We start from the raw sequence: 14595 nt of genomic DNA on the forward strand, positions 1-14595 counted from the left end.
AGGGACATTGATGATCCTGGGAATCACTTCCCACTTTCACCACCGAGGGTCAAAAACTGGTCGTGATGTCCCCATTAGATCTGGTGGTGATGACATATCTGAAGTACATAGAAGCTCAACACAGTATGCATTCTTTATGTTATAGTTTTGACCAATTTCTAAAACCAGTGTGGCCGATTCCTGGAAGATCACGCCGCTTCAATTCGTGAACTCTAGCAGTTCCGTTATGGGGCCATAGTTGTATCAACAGTTTGGTATGGCTCCAACTTGAGTTAGAGCATAATCTCTTTGGGGAGCCATACCAATGGGCTCTTACAGCTGATGAGTTACATATTACATGGCACCCATGCATGGTCTTCCATCCATATCCTGTTAAACGGGAGCACTTCTTTGGGCCTGTTTGGTTCCATGGGACTACTCAGTAGTCCCTCCATTTTAGTCCCATTTAGTTCCTAAATTGCCAAACAGGGGGACTAAAAGAGGGACTAAAGCGGGTTAGTCCTATAGTCTCTTGAGGGGTGGCTATTTGGGACTACGTACTAGCCCAAAAGGACAGCCCATGCCCCCTCTTTATTGCGTCGGGACCCCAAGGAATAGAGGTATCTTGATCTTTGTTCAACTGCTTTAATGGTTTTAAGTCCCATTTAGTTCCTTGAACCAAACAGGGTTAGGGACTAAAGTTTAGTCCCTATTTTAGTCTCTAGTCCCTGAACTAATGAATGAAACAGGGCCTTTGTCATATCATTTTGTCCCACCTCATAACTTCACCTTCACATCTGCTGTGAGTATATATATATCTATAATGTTGTGAACCACACCAACTAACTTCTCACTGAACATTCACTATCCCTATCCTGTTTGCTATAGTCTCTTAGCCCTGCAGTTCTCGTATTTATTTGGCCACATCCCACGCCCCACCCATCTAGCATCTCGAACCATGGCACAATAGCGCCAGTTCGCCCTGCGGACTTTGCAGTGTGCATTGGGTTTGCATCTCGTTCTCTGCTCTTGTATCACGCACTGCTCCATATAAGAATGTGAGGTATCTGGAATCAGGTGTGATCAGTGCAGTTCCATGCTTGTCTCCATTTTCTGTGCAGTCACACGAGTCAGTCAGCTGTGAGTACATTGTTTTTCCAGAAGATAAGGGGGCTGTTTGGATGGAGCCCTGGAGTGAAATTGCCTGGGTGGGGAGCTGCATGTACTCAGCCTGGAGTCCATTTTGTTGGGACCCTGAAGACCAGCCTGTGGTCCTAGCAACTCCAGGAGTATGAAATTGGCTCGTGCCTGGCTCCGGAGCAGCACCTGCCTGGTGTAATCACGATTATGTACCACCAAATTGCTACTTTTTGATGGAATATGCTAACTCCCACTACCGGACTCCTGTAGTTTGCCAAGTGTCCGAAACACTCGGCAAAATACATAAAACACTTAGCAAATGGTTCGCCGAGTGTAACACTCGCCGAACAGCACTCGCCAAAAACAGTGACGGCAAAGCCAACTTTGCCGAGTGTCTTTTATCGGGCACTCGGCAAAGCCTTTGCCGAGTGCCCGACACTCGGCAAAGTTGAAACCGAAAAAAACCGGGAAAAAATGGGATTTTTACCCAAAAAAAATGAATTTTATTTTTATCAATGGAGGCCCCCACCGGCCAGCGCCCACTCATCTCCGACATTTTTCGCGTGAATTTCATGGCTACGTGGCCAATGCGATTGGAACCCGAGACCTCCCGCTGTGCACATACCTCCTCTACCACTACACCACACTCTCATTTGTGTCTGGATTCCGTTTTAGTTCCCAATATATTATACTAAACCGAGTGTAAATTGCATGTTTGATGCCCTAAACGAATTCAAATAAAAAAAGTTGTAAACTACAAAGTTTCATAACTTTTCGAGATTTACACTTTTAGTTTAGGAAGTTTTTCCATCCGAGGTCGTTTACAAAATTTGAATTTTAAAATTTTGAAATTCAAACACAGTTTTGCATGACAAGATGTTTTCAAATCAAAAAGTTGTAAACTACAAAGTTTCATAACTTTTCGAGATCTACACTTTTAGTTTAGGAAGTTTTTCCATCCGAGGTCGTTTACAAAATTTGAATTTTAAAATTTTGAAATTCAAACACAGTTTTGCATGACAAAATATTTTCAAATCAAAAAGTTGTCAACTACAATGTTTCATAACTTTTCGAGATCTACACTTTTAGTTTAGGAAGTTTTTCCATCCGAGGTCGTTTACAAAATTTAAATTTTAAAATTTTGAAATTCAAACACAGTTTTGCATGACAAAATATTTTCAAATCAAAAAGTTGCCAACTACAAAGTTTCATAACTTTTTGAGATCTACAAAGTTTATTTTGGTTGTTTGATCATCTGTTCATCCGACATGGTCGTTCTAACATTGTTCACAAATCTTATATATCTCTATTGTAGTTTCATAAACTACCAGAGACATATGTTAGATTTGTGAACAAATTTATTTTCACTTTGTCGTATGAAGAAAAGACCAAAACAAACATTGTACATCTTGATGAGTTATACAACTTTGTAGTTGAACACTTTTTGATTTGAATTAATTTACTGCTTCAAAATGTGCTTTGAAATTTTTTTTGCCGAGTGTAAAAAAAATAACACTCGGCAAAGAAGCTCTTTGCCGAGTGTCAAAAAAAACACTCGGCAAAGAAGCTCTTTGCCGAGTGTCAAAAAAAAACACTCGGCAAAGAGACTCTTTGCCGAGTGTTAAAAAAAACACTCGGCAAATAGCCTCTTTGCCGAGTGTAAAAAAAACACTCGGCAAAGGCGTCTTTGCCGAGTGCCCGAAAAAGAACACTCGGCAAAGCACGTGACACTCGGCAACTTAGGCGTTTCCGGTAGTGTCCGATGTAGCAGCTAAAATTGATTATTTCTAAATTGCACAAACTTCGATAGTCATGGAAACACACGTCTATTCCTAGTTACAAACCTGGTCTAGTTTTTTTTTGGAAGGAATTATATATACTATTTATATACTTAAGCATACTATGAATTTAAAAAAACTATCCAATTACCCATACATTAGATAAGAAAATTATGTTGTGTCCTTTTATTAGATTTCTCGGCCACAGGCTTCGAACCAAATAGATCAAGTCTCAACTTGCCTGGCTAGACGGTTTTCATTAATTTTTTTAGCAACTTTCGAGCAATACTTTTTGCTGCGCAAATCTTAGAGGCCTCCAACCATACAGGCCCTAAGTGCAGATGTCCCTGGTTGGTCCGGTCTGGAGGAAAAAGCCAAGTAGACACTGCCGATGAGGAAACCATTGGATGGGTTGCCAGGTGGGCCGCTAGGTAGGTGAACGGTGGAAAAGCCCATGGGTTGAGTTGTGTCGTCTTCTACGGTCAAGGCGTTCGTTCGTACATACTAGCTGCTTCCTGTTTCCATGCTTGTCAGTCAGTCAGATTTCCTTTTCGTTCACGCAGCCAATGTAATAATTGTGCTACTTGTAGCAACTAAGGCCTTGTTTCCCTAAATTTTAGTCCATATCCTATCGGATATTTGACACATGCATGGAGTATTAAATATAGACTAAAAAAATAACTAATTACACAGATTGCGACTAATTTGTGAGACGAATTTTTAAGCCTAATTACTCCATGCTTTGATAATGTGGTGCTACAATAAAGATACAGTAACATGTGCTAATGAAAGATTAATTAGGCTTAATAAATTTGTCTCGCCGAGAATTGAGGACTTTTATAATTTGTTTTATTATTACTATACGAACACTCTCATGTGACACTCCGATATGACAATCCTAAACTTTAGCCTGGATTTCGACACCACCAAACTCATACTCTCTCTTACTTTCTTCCTGAATACATCGACTTTGAGATGTCAAATCTTTTAAATTGATCAGAATGTGTTCGTTCTAGTATTTACTGCTTGCTTATACGCTAGCTAGCTGTAGCAGAATGCCAGCCTTGATTACTAAGCGTGGTACCCTAGCTACATATGGCGACCACGAGAGGTACTGTTCAAGAACATAACTAGAGGAATGGACGCATCACAATTTCGGTGGATAATAACCTCGCCTAATCCGAGTCTAGTGGGGAACCAAATGTACGGTCAAAAAGTACCATGCCAGAAAATAAAGGCTGGCACAAATAATGCCAATGCCACGATGAGGCTAATGGTGCATATTAGAATCATGCCATGTGTGAGCAATATTATGAATATAGTTTCAGTTGCTGAATTTGGATTCTGTTTGTTGCTCACTTGTGTAGTAATTGTGTTGGTTGCAGTGTGACAATGGTACGACGCCGAAGCATCGTGGTCAACTATAAAAAGGATTTTAGGAACAGAACCTCTGAATAGCGAAGGCGGCCTCAAGTACTACCCTCAGTTGGCAATACGAGCGCCTCCACCTTCCCCTACGTTGGCAGTGTACCGAGGTGAATAACTTTTGACACCGTCAGGGACCCAATCACCCAACCATGTGCTCGAACAAGATTCTGAGAGCTCTATGGGCGCTCCAATCCCCTGTCTGGCCCACATATTAGAGAGAAGGGCCAAAAAGGTACACTGTGCTCAATTGCAAAGCGCTCAAGATGAAAATTTTCCCTAACCATATCCTCTTCCGCGCCTTCTCTGCTTCACACACCCCCTCATCCAAATCTATTTGTCGCCATGCTACCTCCGTCCTCGCAAAATCACTGGTCAGCTCTCATTTGTCACCACCAGCAGCCTGCACCTGGACCTACGCTACCTGGTCCTCCACCACCAAGTCCTAATTCCAGCCACCGGCGGCGCCCTCATGCCCAACTCCTTTGACAGACTCCGCCAAACTCCCTTGGCTGCCACCGCCACCAAAATCGTGTCTCTCTGCTCTCATTTCTTTATGTTGCCACCAGGACCATCGAACCACCTATAGCAGTATGCTAGCGACCCTAGACTCGTGGCTCAAATCAGATATATATTTTGATACATTGTGTACGTCGTGGTCCTAATGTAATCACAATACTGATGCTATGAATATTATTTGTTTTCCCATTATGGATTAAAATGTGAACTCCATAACTGTAGTTTACCTGTTGTTCTGCTATTTCAGTTGTCAAGATTAATTAATCGAACAGCTAGCCAATGAAGCAGTGGTAAACAAATTAACAGCTATCATCTGTGTTGTCTACATATGCACTACGCATTTCATTTTTTTGAGAATCGCTGAACCGAAAAAACTTGACAGGCTTTCCCCGCCATTATATTGTTTTTTTCTTTTGAGAAACAGGAGGGACTCAGGGAGACCCTACTGAAATTTTATTAGAAGTAACCAAGAAGGTTACAAGAAACAACAACCAGGGGTACAAAAGAGAGTACAGGGGGTACAAGGGGGGGGGGGGGGGGGGGGTGCAGGGGAAAGAGATTCAAGAGACAAAGAAAGACACAAAAAAAATTAGAACAATTACACAAACTGCTCTAGCCATAGTTCAATAGCAGGGGAATATTATCTCTTGGCTCTCCATAGGAGCAAGCCAAAGGTGCTTCTGAAGATCTCCGAACATCTCTGAACAGAAGCAGGGATTATATTGTTCACTATCAGTATTGACAATGCTTGCACCAACCCCAGGTACACTAGCTATAGCTCATGGTCTCCCATCCCAATTCTCCTCAACTGAAGCAATCATTATATTATCCTTATTGGTCCTTATCCAAACTTCACTTATCCCTATATACCTTGGTAGACACAACAACCTAACTCCTCGGTTCAACATCCACCATCCCTAGCTGTTTGCTCCAAGATATATTAGCATCATTCCTATTAAACCATGCCACACACCCCACCCACTCTGCTTAGTGGCACCCCGTATTCTATACAAATAGCTGCTGGCCTACCAGCAGCAGCAGGTTGGGGTTGTGCAGCACGTGTAGTGTCCATTGTAGGGATGAGAGTCATCTGGAATTGGATATGGTGGCTGAAGTTTCAAAGCTGTCTCTGTATTTGATACAGTCACTAAACTGCTATGGAAGCTCCTACAACAGTTATCTACTGAACGTGCTCCTGGCTAGATAAAATTAGTGTTAATTTCTCTGATCCTGCGAAATCAGAAGCTGCTCCGGGGGCAAACGAGGCCAGTACTACAGTATCTGCTAATGCCACTCATATAGATAAGTCAATGCAATTAAATCAATACAAGTTGAGATGTAGAGGACAAACTATGTAAACTTGGCAAGACTCATACAGATTAGCTCACAACCTTGCACATGTACAAAAACCGAAGATTCTACAACATATGAAGAATACATGTACAGTTTGAGACCTGTGCATTTGGTCTCCCACACTATCTGTTAGAAATTTAGATAAATTCATGCATTTTTTAATCAATAAAGATATGCAGATATTTATGATAATTATATCCATGTATGATCTCCTCGCAATTGTAAATACAAACATGCTAAGTATATTGGTCACACGAAAAAAGAGATAGTGTATTCATGTGGAGATGTCTGGGTTTTTGGCATCCGACGTCACAACTTACTCGAAACCTTCTCAATTTTTTACCATAGCCTCCACATGCGATAACACGACACCTCGACAAGTTTCGTGATTTTCGGACTTCGTTTGCATTTTATATAATTTAAAATCACATTTCCGGCAAGTACCTCGACATGTTACGTCAACGAGATGCTCGATATTTCATGTGAGTTCCTGGATACGGCCTAAACATACCCTAAATATCATGAGTATCAATTTTTAGATGACCAAAGTCTATTATTCCATGTACCTGCAGTTTAAATTTGAAATATCCCGAAAAATTCGACGAAACGAAATAAACTAATAAAATATATCAAAAAAAGTCAAAATTGCCCCAAATTTTAAAATAGAGTTTGAAATACTGTCACAGGGCCCCAGAAAAAAATTTGGGCCCAAAATAAAAAAAAATAAATATATTTTGCCGAGTGCCATGGGAGGCACTCGGTAAAGTGGGCTTTGCCGAGTGCCGGCTTAGGGGGCACTCGGCAAAGTTGATTTTTTTTTTAAAAAAATTTGACGAGTAAAAGCCCACCGGCCCAACCCTAAAAAAACGCCCCAGCCACACCCGCTCGCCCCCGCGCCCACCACAGCCGCCGCCGCGCCCGCGCCCGCGCTCTCCGCCGGCCTCGCCCGCGGCCGCGCCCGCCGCGCCCACCCCCGTCGCCGGTCGCGGTGGTGGCGGCGCTCATGGAGCTCTGCGAGGCGCTGTCGTTCTGCGCGGAGGACGCCGGCGGGTACTTCCCCACGGAGGCAGCCGCGCGGGCGCTGGTGCGGCGGGCCGGCGGCTTCGGCGATGGCACGGGGGCTACCCCGGACGTGATTCTGCTGTCCGTGCGCGCCATCACGTACCTCTGCGACGCCATGCCGCGCGCCGGGGACGCCGTTGTCCGCCACGGCCTCCTCCCCGTGCTCTGCTCCCGGCTGCTAGCCATCGAGTACCTCGATGTAGCTGAGCAGGTAACATTATAGTGCTCAGGCTTGCCACCGATGGCATCATCTCATCTGCCATCAAAATCAGATTTGTGCTCTGCTTCCTTGGGTACTTCTGTTCTCTGGCCTTTTCCTTGTTGCGTGAAATGAGCCTGCAGATTGTTTAGCTTACTTAGATATACCTTATTTGTATTTATCGTTCACAGATTACTACAGGTTGTATAGTGAGGATTGATGAGGAGCCAGACCTTTTTTCTGTCTTTTAACTTTCAGTTTAGTTGTGCATCTTATTACCTTTTTTTACTTTATTTTAGTTTATTTTCAGTCAACATTTGCAAGACCTGATCTCCTGTCCTGTTTCTCTAATTTTTTCTTGTTTAATCTAATGGACTGCTACTCATATTGTTGTTTTATCTTCTACCTATTGCCCACTTGAGAACGCTTCAGTACAAATATGAAATATGTTTCAGTAGGAACACTCGGTCCTGATCTCATACCTGTTCTCTATTTTGTTTTTTTTGTGCCTCCAGAATAAACAGCTGTAGACACTCACAACAGTCTTATTCCGTGATCCAGTTCACTTATCTTTCTTAGTTAAGTAAACATCTTCAAGTATTTGCTCTGCATGAGATAGAAAATATTTCCTCCTTTCCTGTTCACTTCTATCAATTTACATAGGAAAATAAAATACTCCTTGCATGTAGCTGTATGCTACAAATTAATGTTTTTTGGTCAAATATAATTTTCTTGAGTAGTCTATCTAGTTTTGCCTTTTTACGATGCATGATCTTTTATCTACTCAACAGAGTACTCCGTGTGGTTTGACAACAGAGTACTCAGGAAACAATGTGGTTCGAAAATATAATTTTTACGGCTAAGAATACATATGGCCATAAGTATATGTGCATCCAAGAAAAGAAACAGTATTTGTTATTCAAACAATGAAATTTTGTGGTTAGAAATAAAGTTGGTCACAAGGGCTTGTGGATGCCCAATAAGCTATTTCCCAAGCCACCAAAAACAGCCTTGGCGCCTCCCTTTCGTTCGTTTCCACCGCCCCTCCTTTCTTCTTCCTTTTTATGTTAGTTTTTTCCCTCAACTTTTCGGTCATGGGACAGGGGGGAAGAGGGTGGTTCCTCCTTTTTCTCGCCTGGCAGAGGCAGTTCATTTCTCATGGTGGCTGTAGTCTAGCTCCTCCGTGGGTTCACCGTGTATTTGGCAGTGGCGGTGCTGGCTTCCATCCTGCTCCAATCATCCATTCAACTCCTCCTGTGACTTATCGGCCTTGGCATCAGCAGCGATGTTTCGTTGTCTCGTGATGCATTATGAGATCTCTCACTGAGGAATCCAAAGATTTTCCACAGGGCTATGCTGTATGGTGCAACCGCGCAATAGCAGGGTACCAGGACTGGCGACATTCCATTCTGGACTACGACACCCAAAGGAATCTACATTGTTGTTGGAGTAATATACATGTATATTGCTTTTCACTTGTATTTCACTAGCCGAGGTTGCTGGTTTTTTTTTTTGTACATATGGAATGAAATTGTAGCATGTGCATGGTCAGATACGATCTGAAATCTAGGCGTGCTGATTTTGATGGGTTTTCAGTTCAACTAGAACAGATTAGAATATATCAATTTCAGTATAGTATTGTTTCCCTGTTCCTAAACATGGCTCATTTAGAACTGATTTTATATACAATAGGATAGATGTATACACTATACAATCTGATCAAAATTATTCGGTTCTCTGACTGATAATATCTCTGCACCTGGATCAAATAACCATGTTGTGTATAGGAACAACTAAGAACTAATTATTCTTCAATACAGCTAGCTAAAACATTGTTGATAAGTTAGCAGCCACCGCACAGGTTCTAAGCTAGAGGACCATCATCTGCGCGGAAGTGTTTTAGGAGTTCTGACAATAACCTCACGTGGCCTTTGAGATAAGGTACTAGTATTGATGTATATATCCAGATCTATTTGCAGTCACAAGCATCATTTTTTGTGCATAAGAAACTAACTTGACACTGGACACCCATCAAATTCTACTCTGTGTCTGTGGTCATGGATGCTTTTGTTTGATCTTAGCTTTCTTTTCTCACAAATTTTGTTGACAACCAAATGCTTAGTCCTCCAACGAAGCATTACTTCAAATACCATTTTTCCAACAATAATTGTCCCCAGTTGTTCGAATGTTAGAGGACTCTGAAAACTAATAGGAGCAAAGGTATTTTGGGTATCCGGTGTATGTAGTCGCTGGCCTGATCATTGTTTTTTAGTGCAGTGACATTCCAATCTTAATTATCTTGCCTCTAGTTTCTATTGATACTGAATTTTTTGGGGCTTGCACACATGAGCAGTTTGCCTTTGTTGTTTCTATTTTACAAGTGTACTATTAATTCGATGTGCAAGTGTACACATGAGCAGATTGCTCCCAGTTTGTTCTGGATTCGGTCCCAACTCTCTGTAATCTTCTGCAATCTGAGGACAAAATGGTACTGTTGTTCCCCCATATAACTGAGATCATTTTGGCATGTAAAGAGTGCTCTGCTTTTGTTTCTAAGTGATGTCAATTTCCAGATAGTGGAGAAGGTTGCAGCTTGCTTGATAAGCATCGTGGACTCCTTTAGCACTTCAGTTGATCTTGTGGACCAGCTCTGTCACCAGGGTGTTATAGAGAAGGTCCTACCTTTGATCCACACTGGTGGACTCACGGCCCTTAGCCCATCGACATGCAGTGTATGTTTTCTCTACAACAATTTGTTGCGTGTGCTCGATATGTGTTGAGGCAGCTGACTATTGTGTCTCGTGGTTGCAGAATCTGATTGGGCTTCTTGCTAAGCTAGCCTGTACTTCACTTGTGGCAGTGAAGTCTCTATTTGAGCTGGGTGTTAGTAGCACAATAAAGGGGATTTTGATCACTTCAGACATCTCCCATGGCATGCCATACTTGCCTCTGGAAAAACAAAACAATCAGGTTGGCCTTTTCACATCTTTACTTCTAGCCAAGTAGTACAAGATGTGCATAGTGGATGTGTTCTGTTGCTCGCTGATCACAATAATTTTTTTTATAGCTATCATGATGTATACTTTTCTTTTTATAAGCAAAGCAAAAGATTACGCGTGTGCTCTTCCCTTGACTCATGTGCATTCAATAGTTTTTCTTTTGCATGTGATATTGATTTACTAGTATATTTATATGAACTGATGAAGTTTGGTGAAATGAAGATAATGTCAGAGATTTTCCCTAGTGATTTACTAGTATATTTATATGAACTTGCTGCTTTGTTGGAACATCCCTGCTGGCAGTTTTGGGCCCTGAAAGTTTTTTTTTATTTTTTTAAAAAAAGTACTTTGCCGAGTGCCCCTGCCCAGGCACTCGGCAAAGTATTTTTTTAAAAAAAATTCAGAAATTCTTTGCCGAGTGCCTAAACAGGGGCACTCGGCAAAGAAATTATTTAAAAAAAAATAAAAAAAACTTTGCCGAGTGCCTGGGCAGGGGCACTCGGCAAAGTAATTTTTTAAAAAAAATAAAAAAAAACTTTGCCGAGTGCCTGGGCTGGGGCACTCGGCAAAGTAATTTAAAAAAAATTAAAAAAAAACTTTGCCGAGTGCCTGGGCTGGGGCACTCGGCAAAGTAATTTTTTAAAAAAATAATTTTTTTTTTTGCCGAGTGCTGGGTCGGGCACTCGGCAAAATAACCGTTAACGGCCGAAAATATTTTGCCGAGTGCCGCCCCAAGCACTCGGCAAAATTGTTTTTTTATTTTGCCGAGTGCCCCGATAAAAAGCACTCGGCAAAGACCCTTTGCCGAGAAAAATTTTGCCGAGCGGACTTTGCCGAGTGCTACACTCGGCAAAGCCTTTGCCGAGTGCAAAGGGCTCTTTGCCGAGTGTAAAAACACTCGGCAAAGCCACGGCCTCCAGTAGTGATTCCTTCTTCAAACCGTGTCAGCCAGCGGCAGTGCATGTATATATATATACACACGTATACTAGCAGCTCCTAGCTTGAGAAGATACACCGAGAGCCCCACTGTGGCCTTAGTTACGCCTTCAATGCCCGCCAGCCTCTGCACGAATAAAGAGAAAAAATATTGTCTCTCGTTAAATATATACACACAATTCCACCGGCGCCCTCTTTCCCTATCTCAAACACAAACGTGATGTACTAACACGTACGACCACCACTACTTTCTGTCTCAATTCGTTTTTTGCAATACATGTCTCTGATTATGGGTTTTATTTTTTGCCATGGTGGAGGTGGTTGAAGATAGGCATAGGAGGTATCGAGAATTTTTGCAGCTCTTTTATGAAGGAACCTTGTATGCAAGTGTTATTGAGGGTTGACCTGAAAACAGCAACCATGTTCTGTGCTAGAATATAGGAGTGTTCCACCAATAGCTCCAGCTAGTTACATTTCGGTGGTGTTCCTAGCTTTAATTGTTTGGCCCATAGGTGGTATGTAACGCACGCCAGGTTGCATGAGTACAGAAGAGCTAGCGGATGATTTTCTCTCTGTGAAAACTAGAGATGCGGTCATATTTTGTATGCAACGGGATGATTTAATAGAATATAAAATTTTTGTGAAGGAAACTGAAAGAAGTTGAGATGCAGAGGAAAAACAAGAGGATTCGTGCATAGTTCGTGGATGAAAGAGCTCCATCTATGTACGTATCACATCACTTCTACAATCAAGCTACTCAAATTCATTCCAAACAGCACGTCAAATGGTAGTTGGTCTTTTGGTGAGGTGTGTTCTTTGATAAGATACAGCCATGAGCCATATATTGATCATCCAATACCGTGACCTAGCTCTGTTCATAGTCTATAACAAGCTAATGCATGGCAAGTCTTAGGACTATTAGGGCACCCTCAATAGTTGAGTCAGCTTACAAGCTCATATAAACTACCATGCTCACTATGACAGCTCAGTTGCTGAGCTAGCTTCCACCAACCTCACCTACCACAAGAACACTGGGTATTCCACAATGTCTCCCATCTTTATTGTCCTAAACTGAGATAATCATCGTATGATTCTTCTTTGTCCATAGCCACATAAACTTCCCATTTAAATATCCTCCAAATATATCCTTGTTAGATGCACCAACTCCACAATTCACATCAAATTATCCGCACGCTGCTACATAGTATCTCAACACCATTGTTATTTGACCATGCACCTCACCGCACGCACTCAATTGCATTGTGGCACTGTTCAGTTCGCATCACATTGCTAATGCAAGATGCTATGTCAATTCTAAGAATGGGAGTTGTCTGGAATTCGATGTGATCAACGTGGTTCCACAAATGGTTCACAAAAAAAAAACGTGGTTCCACAAATGTCTCTGTGCATGATACAGCCAATCAACTGCTTTGGTAGCTCCTTCGACATTTAGTTCCCAGGCATGAAGGCCGCAACAGATGATTATCAAGGCAGTTTCTCTTATCATGCATGTGACTGAAGAAGTTGGATGCAAATACAAGTGATGGCTACTACTAGTTTGTAATACAAATCGGTTGCATGCATAGCTGTAGGCAGATTTCTAGAGATGGTTACTTTTTATTAGCTATCCTGAAAATAGATAGATTTTCAGGAGCCGTTTAATTAAGTCAACCACTCAATGGCTCCAAAACTTCGGGTGCAACGAAGAATTCCTAGAGATGGTTTACAACACGAACAGTCAACCCTCCAAAAGGAGGCAACTGTAAAAATTATTGGTGTAGCAGTGATTCTGTAAAGAGTTTCGAATACAGAATTACATGTTAAAAGTTACATGCTTGACGTACAACAAATAGTCAAAAATTTATTGATGTTTACATTTTTCATGGCTTGACCTGTTTTTTCTCTAAGCTAGTGTTTTTGTTGACTGCTAAAACTTATTGTTGTTCGCCATTAGTTTCCATTCATCCATGACGAATTCCAGCATACAACCCAGCCAATTAACGAGCTGAGTTTCACTTGGTTTGGAGACCATCCTCCCACAATCTTATTAATTGGTCCAGAGCGATTCATCCTATTTCAAACCTAGCGACAGTATATGTTAATCCACAAGTTAAGCTTCTCGCTACTGTGACAGGTATATATAGACTCGATTGTGCATGGTTTTTTACTCCTCGAAGCTTTGAATGAAAGAAAAACACTGATAGATGTGCAGTAATAATGTCTTTTTATGTCCTGTCCACCTTGCATCTCTCTCTCTCTCTCTCTCTCTCTTTATATATATATATATATACGACCTACACTGCTAGCTACCTCCTCTCCAAGTTCCAAAATCAATTGTTCCGTATAACCAACCACAATTCATGTTTCTGATATTATACGTATGTTGCTCGACATAAAAAAGGAGGTCATAGAAGATAGGCATGGAAAATGATAGGCGTGGGAGGTATCGAAGAAATCTGTAAAGTGCTGTACAACTCCAGAACTAGATCAATTCGCTCACCTGGCAGCAGATCAAAGATGTCAGGTTGTCTCCAATATATTGGTGTATCTAGCTACTAGGAATCTTAAGAATACTTGATAGTAGGTGTTGAACACTGCATGGATATATACATGTACAAGTTTCTGAAAGCATGAAACGCCTTAGCGGACTGGTAATCCTGTACGTACTTGTGTACATTTCGAAAATGAACTACCGCAAAGAAAAATTTGAAAATTGATCAAATGATCATCGACATCAAAATTAAGGCTAGCATTCATGATTCAAATTTTTCTCAAACCAAATTGTGTCCAGCTTATTCCATGTGGTTAGTATGGTAAAGGCACTTCTACTAATCGGTACATATATACACTTTAATTTCCATGAGAAATTTATCCCTGGCAGTTAGGACCGACAGGAAAATAAAAAAAAATCCCTGGCAGTATACAATCAAACATTTGTTTATTTCCCTGTCGCTCTATCCCTGATGGCTATTCCCTGATGGAACTCCGTCAAAAAAATTGATTTTTAATTTCATTGACGGTAGTTTCTACCTGACGCTGATTGCACCGTCAGGGGAATTCCAGTTTCTAGTATGTCACAAATGTTAATTGGTTAGTAGGGATCATAAGGAACAAAGCCATTAGTCTTGATATTAGTCACTTTGGTTGAGCAGGAATGGCATAGTATTTGAAAAGAAAAATAAATATTCTGCACTTTGAAGGTTAT

The 14595-nt window shown here is 41.4% G+C and overlaps 1 protein-coding gene across 1 annotated transcript; it reads left to right on the top strand.

The window, feature by feature from the left end:
- Nucleotides 1-7107: 7107 nt before the first annotated feature.
- LOC136508769 (E3 ubiquitin-protein ligase UPL4-like) lies at nucleotides 7108-10491 on the top strand. Its single transcript, XM_066503549.1, has 4 exons — nucleotides 7108-7467; nucleotides 9837-9943; nucleotides 10029-10187; nucleotides 10267-10491. Coding segments are annotated over exons 1-3 (378 nt in total). The 5' UTR covers nucleotides 7108-7197; the 3' UTR covers nucleotides 10030-10187; nucleotides 10267-10491.
- Nucleotides 10492-14595: the final 4104 nt, after the last annotated feature.

Source organism: Miscanthus floridulus, chromosome 15 (assembly GCF_019320115.1).
Source record: "Miscanthus floridulus cultivar M001 chromosome 15, ASM1932011v1, whole genome shotgun sequence".
In the NCBI taxonomy this organism is placed as follows: domain Eukaryota; kingdom Viridiplantae; phylum Streptophyta; class Magnoliopsida; order Poales; family Poaceae; genus Miscanthus; species Miscanthus floridulus.